At 53.6% G+C, this 9375-nt stretch overlaps 2 protein-coding genes across 6 annotated transcripts in view; one reads left to right on the forward strand and one right to left on the reverse strand.

Moving 5' to 3' along the window:
• RUSC2 (RUN and SH3 domain containing 2) overlaps nt 1-6343 on the forward strand; it is a 67542-nt gene extending 61199 nt beyond the window's left edge. For all 4 annotated transcript variants that reach the window (XM_006939262.4, XM_019816155.3, XM_003995604.6 and 1 more), the window contains 10 exons: nt 201-830; nt 1082-1267; nt 1415-1555; nt 2647-2723; nt 2933-3107; nt 3198-3303; nt 4025-4071; nt 4524-5331; nt 5426-5563; nt 5645-6343. In XM_006939262.4, the coding sequence (XP_006939324.2) occupies nt 201-830; nt 1082-1267; nt 1415-1555; nt 2647-2723; nt 2933-3107; nt 3198-3303; nt 4025-4071; nt 4524-5331; nt 5426-5563; nt 5645-5846 (2510 nt within the window). In that variant the 3' untranslated portion in view covers nt 5847-6343. The remainder of the gene's footprint in view (nt 1-200; nt 831-1081; nt 1268-1414; nt 1556-2646; nt 2724-2932; nt 3108-3197; nt 3304-4024; nt 4072-4523; nt 5332-5425; nt 5564-5644) is intronic.
• On the reverse strand, nt 6278-8402 carry FAM166B (family with sequence similarity 166 member B). 2 transcript variants are annotated; one of them, XM_019816165.3, is made up of 6 exons: nt 8243-8402; nt 7637-7860; nt 7330-7547; nt 7081-7132; nt 6806-6858; nt 6278-6537 (listed from the first exon to the last, which is right to left on the reverse strand). In XM_019816165.3, the coding sequence occupies exons 1-6, from the start codon at nt 8302-8304 to the stop codon at nt 6316-6318; spliced, it is 831 nt and encodes a 276-aa protein (XP_019671724.1). In that variant the 5' UTR covers nt 8305-8402; the 3' UTR covers nt 6278-6315. The 2 variants fall into 2 exon arrangements, with proteins under 2 accessions (XP_019671724.1, XP_003995654.1); XM_003995605.6 differs by having other exon boundaries at nt 6806-7003; nt 8243-8392.
• Between the last annotated feature and the right edge of the window lie 973 nt (nt 8403-9375).

Below are 9375 nucleotides of genomic sequence, written 5' to 3' on the forward strand. Positions count from 1 at the left end.
GAAAGTTTTACAAAACATGGGAGGGGCATTGTCAAATTCCCAAACTTGGATTACCCCTACCCCATTCAATTCCTACAATTCAGGTCCTGCCTGTCTCTTCCCCTCTCCCCAGTGAGCATCATCTGTCTGCTTCTTTGCTTCCTCTCATGGGGGTCTCAGGGCATATCTGTCTGATTCCTCCTCCATCACTGTTGCCACAGGAGGTGGTGCTGAGAGCCGACCAGTCCTTCGCTACAGCAAGGAGCAGAGGCCTACCACGCTGCCCATCCAGCCCTTCGTGTTCCAGCACCACTTCCCCAAGCAGTTGGCCAAGGCCCGAGCCCTCCACAGCCTTTCCCAGCTCTACAGCCTCTCTGGTTGTGGCCGTGCACAGCAGCCTGCCCCACTGGCTGCCCCCACTGCTCAAGTTCCAGCCTTAGCTCCCTCAGGGGAGTCACAGGCACCCACCAACAGAGGTGCCAGGAAAGCTGGTCCTGAGCTAGAAACCTCACGGCCGTCACCCCTGGGTAGCTACTCCCCCATCCGCAGTGCTGGCCCCTTTGGGCCCAGCACCGATTCTTCTGCTTCCACCTCGTGCTCCCCTCCTCCAGAGCAGGCCACAGCCACAGAAAGCTCACCCCCATGGAGCCACTCCTGTCCTCCTGTTGCCCGGCCTGCCACCTCGCAGCAGCCACAGAAGGAGGATCAGAAGATACTGACCTTGGCTGAGTACCGTCTCCATGGAACAGGAAGTTTGCCTCCTCTGGGCTCCTGGAGATCTAGCCTCAGTCGAGCAGAAAGTCTAGCCCGGGGAGGTGGTGAGGGCAGCATGGCCTCCAGGCCCAATAATGGTATGAGCTTTACCCCCCACCCCCAGCATCTTTACCTCCCCTTTGAACGGTTTCTTATACTCCAGCCTGGGGTCAGGGGTTAAATAATGGGGGGGGGGGGTTTAATATGGGGTCCTTCCCCATATTATCTATGGATAATATCCACACACACACCCAGCCCTCATATTTTATATGGGCCCACTGGGTGGATATGAAGTGCTATCTCCTGCTAACTCTTGTCTGTCTCTTCTGCTAATCTGTTCTGCTTTCAGCCAACCACCTGTCCCCTCAAGCACTCAAGTGGCGGGAATACAGGAGGAAGAACCCACTAGGGCCACCTGGATTGTCAGGGAGCCTAGACCGAAGGCCGCAGGAAGCTCGACTGGCCCGAAGGAACCCCATCTTTGAATTCCCTGGCTCCTTCAGTGCTGCTGGCCATCTGAACTGCCGGATGAATGGTGTGTGGCCCAGGTCCCCAGTATACCCAGAGCAGGCTCTACCACAGCTTGGCAGGGCTGGAGAAGGGGTCAGTCCCCAAAGGAACACAGAACCCAGCTGCAACTCTTAGGAGAGTTGCTTGAGACTGATTTTTCTCTTCTTTGCAGGTCAAGTAGTAAAGCCATTACCACTGACCTGCCCTGACTTCCAAGACCCCTTTTCCTTGACTGAGAAGCCTCCAGCTGAGTTTTGTCTGTCCCCAGATGGCAACTCAGAGGCCATTTCCATTGACCTACTTCAGAAAAAAGGTGAATATTACCTCCAGCTCAGGCCAGGAATTCTGTTGTCAGTGCCTATTTGTGCCCATTGCCCTACTGTCTAGTCTTCCAGATTATTTCCCTATTTTAGAACTCCACATGCTAGGAAAGAATTAGCACAGGAATTGGGGCAAGAGGTAGAAGTCTGTGTATTGTGTATGGTGTGTGTGCATGAGCACGCAAGGGTCATTTATCAGATGCTTAAGAATCGGGCTTCAGTCTCTTGCCTTGGAGAGCTACGTATAGTGAGGGAGACTTTGCCATAAATAAATGGCCATGTGCTCTTGGGGACAGTTCAAGTACTACAGGGACTAACAGCTTCGGTAAGCATAATGGTGACATCTACTAAGCTATTTAGCAAATAAGGGACCACTGGACTAAGAGAGCTGCTTCAATGAGATGATGCAAAAAGAACTGAACATCATTGTGGGCTGAGGGGAAGGAGCCTGTGAGAAGGAATAAAGATGAAGCTAAGGTCCCTTGCAGAGGAAGAGTGGGAGATTCAAACCTAGGAAGAGGGAAGAACCTTGAACAAGATGGAGAGTGAGTGGGCCCTGGGGGAGGTTAGGTAGAATGTAGTTAGGTCTTTTGGATGGACAGGGATGTGGAATTCATGACCAGTCACCTCTGTTCTCTAGGTGAAGTAGAATCAAGGGCTTGAGAAGAGGGGTAAAGATTTGGCAATGTGAAAGGATAGCAGAGCGTACCACGAGACGCACATCCAAGAAGTGCCCTTGTCGATCACTGTTTTGAGTGGCCCCGGACTTTCTCCAGCAGCCACTAGCCTGGTTTCTCATAGCAGAGAAGATGAATAGTTAGATTGATCTAGGATATGGAGTAAGAAGGTCTTGAAGATGCAGTTGGTGAGATGGATCCACTGGTGGTGAAAGCAGTGCAGGGCTTGAGAACTGGGCAAAAACAAGAAGGGGCCAGGGACTGGTCCTCGGTGAGACTGAGATCCGTGTGCAGAGACAGAGAGAAAGAGTGGAAGCCCCTCCCTCTCTCCACAGAGGGCTCCGTTTCAGCCACGTTGCCCAGGGACTTGCTTAGGAACCTGTCACACATCAAATTCTTACTTGCAGGGCTGGTGAAAGCAGTTAACACTGCTGTGGACCTCATTGTGGCCCATTTTGGCACAAGCCGGGATCCTGGGGTGAAGGTAGGCAAGAAACTGAAGAGCTGAGCTCTACCCGGCTGACCCTCACCCATTCTGTGCGACCACTTCCTCCTGCTCTCTTGCACCAAGAACCCAGAGTTGGGAGCTTCGGGATGGGGATCTCAAGAGAAGCATGCTCAGGCCTAAGAGAGTCAGAAAGGACCAAGGTCAGGCCTCAAATGATTCTCTGTACTTGTCTACTGCATCCACAGGCAAAGCTGGGGAATAGTTCTGTGAGCCCCAATGTGGGCCACCTGGTTCTGAAGTACTTGTGCCCTGCGGTCCAGGCTGTGCTGGAGGATGGGCTCAAGGCCTTTGTGCTAGATGTCATCATTGGGCAACGTAAGAACATGCCGTGGAGTGTGGTTGAGGCTTCCACACAGCTGGGTAAGTGCTGGGTGGCAAAATGGGGACTCCAGGCTGAGATTAAGGTTCCAGAGACTGGACATGTGACTGCTAACTCTGGCTTCCTCTCAGGCCCGTCTACCAAGGTCCTGCATGGCCTCTACAACAAAGTCAGCCAATTCCCAGAGCTCACCAGTCACACCATGCGTTTCAACGCCTTCATTCTTGGCCTGCTCAAGTGAGTGTGTGGGGCAACAAGAGCTGCAAACCACCAGCCCTCCCCCCTAGGCTCCGCCACTTCTGAGGAACCAACTCCCTAGACTGAGACAGTCAGGTGGATCCACAGGATCTGTGGCCAGGGCTCAGGCTCACCTTCCTCCTTCCCCCGCCACTCCCATCTAGCTATAGCCTCTCTCAGTAGGTCACTGGTTTCCCACCACACCCACAACCCCCTGGCACTGATCACCAACATGGTCATTTGCTTTTAATCTGGTTTTTAATCCATAATCTGGCTTATTTGGAAATTAATCTGGTTCTTTGGATATTGTAAACTTTGATCCACTCCATTCCATCACTACTTCCAAATCCTGCCTGCCCGTAAATCCATCTTGAGATCCACATCCTAGTATCTTTCTTTCTCAAGTATGGGCCCAGGCCATCCCCTTGGGGATGTGTACCCTGTACTCTCACTCAGTAGCTGCCCTGACTTCTTGGGTCCTATGCAAGCCAACTCCTTTCTAGAGGGAAGAAATTGGCTTGTGAATCACATGTTCACCCCCTCCCAACGTCCCCGCTGACTTTCCAGAACTAGATTACATGAAATGAACCAGGTAGCCATAGAAGGGGGGTGTGCAGCCTATACCTCTGCTCTATGTCTGACCCGATGTCCATCTCCTTTGTACCTTATCATCTGGCTATATCCACACAAGATTCAACTCTCTTCACCTATTTCCCTACAGCATCCGGTCCCTGGAGTTCTGGTTTAACCACCTCTATAATCACGAAGGTAATGCCCAGAACACTGTTCTCTCTTGCAAACTCAATATAGGCCAGACCTCAGAGGCTCAAAGAGGGAGGCACAGCTCTTTACAGACTCTAGAGGTGGGGAGGGAACCCCACAAACTTTCATCCTCAAAGCCGGGGCTTCTGCCCAAAACTTCCCCCAGCTTCTACTTGTGTTAGAGCCTTGGAGTCAGCAGGATACTCAGACAGTGTGGAAGTCAGGGTGGCTAGGAACCCCAACACCTCCACTCTGAACTTGGGGCTGCCACTTAGGGTTTGGAGGTCGCGACCTGCACAACTTGAAGTGGCATCGTTTCCACTGGAGTGCATCTGAGGGCACAGTACGCAGCCTGTGTGGCCATATGCGGTGGCTCTGCCAGGGCTGCTTCTCAAAGGCCCACCCCAGGCCAGGCTGTGCTTCTCTGTGTGGCTCAGGCCTCTCTCTTTCTCCCCTAGATATCATCCAGACCCACTACCAGCCGTGGGGCTTCCTGAGTGCAGCACACACTGTGTGCCCTAGCCTCTTTGAGGAGCTGCTGCTGCTGCTACAGCCCCTGGCCCTGCTGCCCTTCAGCCTTGACTTGCTGTTCCAGCACCGGCTGCTGCAAAGTGGGCAGCAGCAGCGGCAGCACAAGGAGCTGCTGCGGGTGTCCCAGGACCTACTGCTGTCCGCCCACTCAACATTGCAGCTGGCCCGGGCTCGGGGCCAGGAGGGCCCTGGAGACACGGACAGGGCAGTCCATGGGGAGCGGGTGAAGGGTGTGGGTGCCTCAGAAGGTGGAGAGGATGAAGAGGAAGAGGAGACAGAAGAGGTGGCAGAGGCAGCTGGGGGCCCAGGGCGTGGCAGGTGGGCCCGAGGCGGGCAGGCCGGCTGGTGGTACCAGCTCATGCAGAGTTCCCAGGTCTACATCGATGGCTCAGCTGAGTGCTCTAGGTTCCCCCGTGGTGGCAGCAGTAGCAGCAGTGAGAAAAAGAAAGGGTCAGGAAGTGGGGGGCCACCCCCTCGAGAGGGAGTAGTCGAGGGGGCGGAGGCCTGCCCTGCCCCTGAGGAGACCCTTGGCCGGGATAGGGGCTGGCCCTTCTGGATGGGGAGCCCACCTGATTCTGTGCTGGCTGAGCTGAGGCGCAGCCGGGAGAGGGAAGGGTCCACTGCCCCCTCAGCAGAAAATGAGGAAGGAGCCTCAGAACCTTCACCTGGGGGCATCAAGTGGGGCCACCTCTTTGGCTCCCGAAAGGCTCAGCGTGAGACCCGGCCCGCAAACAGGTGAGCGGCATCCCATAGTGTAGACGGAGGGATTTGGGGAGCCTCTCTAAGCCAGGGTACAGACAGAGCCAGAGCTCTAGCTGCTCTCTTCTAGGCTACCCTCTGACTGGCTGAGCCTGGACAAGTCCATGTTCCAACTAGTGGCACAGACAGTGGGTGCCCGCCGGGAGCCAGAGCCCAGGGAGAGCCTGCAGGAGCCACCCTCTCCAGCTCTGCCCTCCAAGCCTCCATGGTAAGCCCTGGGAGACAGGATTGGGGGGCTGGGTTTGGCTTTGGATGGGGTTTCTCTGACCTCCATTTGTTGTTTCCCCAGCGAGGTGAAGGCACTGTGCCATCATCTGGCCACAGGCCCTGGACAGCTGAGCTTCCACAAGGGAGATATCCTCCGGGTGCTGGGGCCAGCTGGAGGAGACTGGCTGCGCTGCAGCCGCGGCCCCGACACCGGCCTGGTGCCACTGGCCTATGTGACCTTGACCCCAACTCCAAGTCCAACCCCTGGAAGCAGCCAAAACTGAGGCCCTGTGCATGTTGGTGGCCTCAGGGACCCTCATAATCCCCAACTCAGAGCCTGAGAGCCCTTCCCAAGCCCTCTGGCTTGGACACAGAGAGCAGACTAAGAGCTGGGGGCCATACATCCCTGTGCTCAGTATTAATTACTCCCCATTAACTGTCCCAGTGACCTCATCCAGACCTCCACCCCGGAAAGGAGGGAAGGGATGCAGCACTGGGCTGCCAGGATTTCCCCGGCCATCTGGGCTGGCCCTTCCATAGGTACAGATAAGCATGTCCCTATGGAGGGAGGTGACCAGAGGCCCATTTGCAGGGTTCCCTAGGCCAGGTGGTGAGGAGGATGGGTGACAGTATTGGGGCCAGCTCCCTAAGCCCCCAAATGTAAATAGGCTGTGGCCAGTGCCTGGTGGTCAGAAGAGGGAGGAGGAGCCCAGACTTCTGTTTATGTATTTATTTATTTATTTATTACACCTATTAATAAAAAAGGTGCTCGGCCTCCAAACCATTTTTCTTTGTGCCTCCCCCCACCCTGCGGCCCACCTGTCTTCCTTGCAAAAGGATGGCTGGGATAGGAACAAAGGGAAGACAGAACCTGAAGTCCAGGTACCTATACCAGGAGCTGCTTCTGAAGGGTGCTGAGGCCCAGTGCATCATGGGTGAGATGCCCATACGTGCGACCGAACTGGAACTTATACCCTATATGGACAAGACAGTCTGTCACTTGTAGCTGGTAGCATGGAAAAGCCATTTATTTCTCAGCCAGTGCCTAAGCCCTCCAAAATCTTGTCCCACCTTCCACTGTGGGCTACCTCCGTTTCCTTTTCTGCGCAGTGGTAAGCTGAACCACGTGATCCAAGCCCCCCCCTCCATATCTATTAGTTCCAACCCCCCAAACCACCTCCACCCGTGCCACACACATACAAATACTCTGGTCCCCGAAGCTTCCCTCTGGGGCTATCCTCACCTGGCACATAGCCCCCATAGTTAGGTAACAGGCCCAGGTTCTGAGGGTAGGTCCTAGAAAGTGGGGGGAGATGTTTGGGATCCTTCTGGGATCTGCCCCTTGAATACATCTGTCCAAATTCCTGCAGTGCCCGGTTGGTGAGCACAGGAAAGCTGGAGCCGAAGAGGAAGCGGGCCCGGGGCACATAACCAGTGAAGCCTAGGGGGATGGGGATACTGAGTCAGGACCTCCTGGGAGCCTCCCCATGCTTTTGATCATTACCCACTTCCTCTCACCTGGCATGAAGAACTTTCGAGGATCTTTGTCATCCATGGAATAGGGGGAAGCCTTGTGAGGGGAAGTTGATAGAGAAAAAATAAGGGCATCAAATTCAGCTCCTGTGCTCTACCAGAAGCTCCCTGGGAGCTGGAGCTGGCAGTCAGGCCCATACTCCCTGTACCCAGAGTCATGCTACTCATGGCCACCCCTAGGCCTGGTCACACTACCAACTCCCCCTGCACTCTCTCCAGCCTTGTTGGTCTCACTTGTTCTGCCTCTTGCCCCGGCTCCAGCTCCTTCTCTGCCTCCAGCTCTGACTCTGGCTTTGGTTCTTGGTCTTTCCCCACGTCTTTTTCTTCCTTGGCTTCCTTCGGCAGTTCTTGACTCCTTTGTCCCCCAGACCACTGAGTGAAATCATTCAGAGCCTCAGCCCAGACCTGGCTACAGTTCTTGGCAAAGAGGAACTGTGCCTGGGGTACAAAACCTGGGTGGGAGGGGGCAAGGAGGATTTCGATTAGTGTTTGGGGCACATGTTCTGGGACAGGGACACCTATTCAGACCACACATACATACCTGTGTACCCTGGGATCATGCTGGAACTGAGCCTTTCATGTCCACGCCTGACAGGCGGTCTTCCTCTGGGAACCTCAGGAGATGGTGGAGGCCGGATGGGAGGCAGAAGTGCGCGATGGGCAGGGGGCCAGGCCAGGCCAGGAACTCCTCGAAGTAGCTGACCAGTCATCTGCCCATAGGTCTGGCCCATGCTGAACCGAAGTAGTGGGCAGTGTCCGGTGTACCTGTAGCACAGGACCCCCCCCCCCGACTCACCTCCAGTCTCCCTCTGCTCCATCACCCCCAGAGATAGACACAGAGACCTCTGAAGCCCTGATTTTTTTTTCTGGATTCAGCTGTGTGCCTATTTGGAGCAGGCATTTCTCAGTTCTCTAGGTTTTCAACCCTTCCCCTCTGCTGTTACCCTGTTACCATAGAGAAGACAACAGAGTTTTGTGGCAGGCCCAGCTACCACTATTGCCTTGCTTTTCCTTTTCCATCAAACACCATAAATATCCCAGCCCTGGGCCTCCCAAATACCAGTATGTCTACTTGACCTCCAAGATCTAAGTGGCACAATTCCCATATCCCTATATGCCTATTTCCAGAAACAAGCAGAAGTCTTACCCTGGGATATAATGAGGGTTCTGGGGGTTCAGCCCTGGTATGAAGGTGCTGGCCATAGCCATGGGGATCCAGGCAGTTCCTTTTGTTTCCCTTGGAGCCCAAACTCTGGGCTCTGTGTACTGTGTCCAGGGCTGTGGGGTGGAGCCAGAGGCAGGAGGCAATGCCAGGGGAGGAGAGAGGAGGAGGCGTTAGTTTGATAACTGCCAGGGCAAAGGCCAGTGAAACAGGAGAGCAGGGACTCACTGGTTTGTCTACTCCAGAACAAATGCAGTCGGCCAAGTGGGGCAGGGAAAAGTCTGAGTAGGGCCTCCCCATTCCAGGAAGGCCTAAGGTGGGAAGGGAAAGAACAAAAACTGTTAGGTCCACTCAGCTCTATCATAAAAGAAGACCCTTCCTTCTTAAGCCTCCTGCTTGAAGACATGTGGGTGCTACTCTTTGTGAGTCTTAGTTGGAGGTGATAGAGTTCCTGGGAAAAGAGGTCTCTGAGGGAAGCCCAGAGGGGAGGTCACAGGGAGAAAAAGGAACCTAGGGACCTCAAAGCAGTGACATTGTTTATTTTCAGTAATTTAATCTGATGAATTACTTATTGATTACCCACCATAATCTGGATCATCATTCAACAAATTATGCCATGCTTTCCTACACACATTCTGTAGTCAGAAGAGCTAAACTCCACATGACTTTGGGCAAGTCATTTAGTGTCTCTGAACCCCACCATCATTTACAAAATGCAGATACTAGGACTCACCCTGCTACTGTTGTGAGGCTAAAATTAATATATACAAATGTGTTTTGTAATAGTAAAGACCATGAAGTCAGAAGAGGGGAAGGGTAGGAGAAAGAGCATGGGCATGAGGTCACGCAGTCATGCGCTCCTAATAGCTTGTGGCCTTGAGCCAACCTTACCTTTTGTGAGCAGGCAACTTAACTTCTGAACCTGAATTCCCTAAACTCTAACATGAAAGTTAAAATAACCCAACCTATCAGGATGCTGTTAAGGATAAAGTCAGTGTGGGAAAGAATTTACCCCAGGCACCTGGCACACAGCTACTAAAACTTAATTTTCTTCCCTGTTGTCTAATACTTTCTCAAAGCTTCTAACACATATGGGAGATCTGTGACTGGTTAGTAAA

Source organism: Felis catus, chromosome D4 (assembly GCF_018350175.1).
Source record: "Felis catus isolate Fca126 chromosome D4, F.catus_Fca126_mat1.0, whole genome shotgun sequence".
NCBI lineage: Eukaryota > Metazoa > Chordata > Mammalia > Carnivora > Felidae > Felis > Felis catus.

Coding starts and splice junctions, on each gene's coding strand:
- FAM166B (XM_003995605.6), bottom strand. CDS start 8,304: ATGGCTATGGCCAGCACCTTCATACCAGGGCTGAACCCCCAGAACCCT. Junction 7,133..7,329: donor CGGGGCAAGAGGCAGAACAA/GTGAGACCAACA, acceptor TCCCCTCACAAG/GCTTCCCCCTATTCCATGGA. Junction 6,538..6,805: donor CTATGGGGGCTATGTGCCAG/GTGAGGATAGCC, acceptor TTGTCCATATAG/GGTATAAGTTCCAGTTCGGT.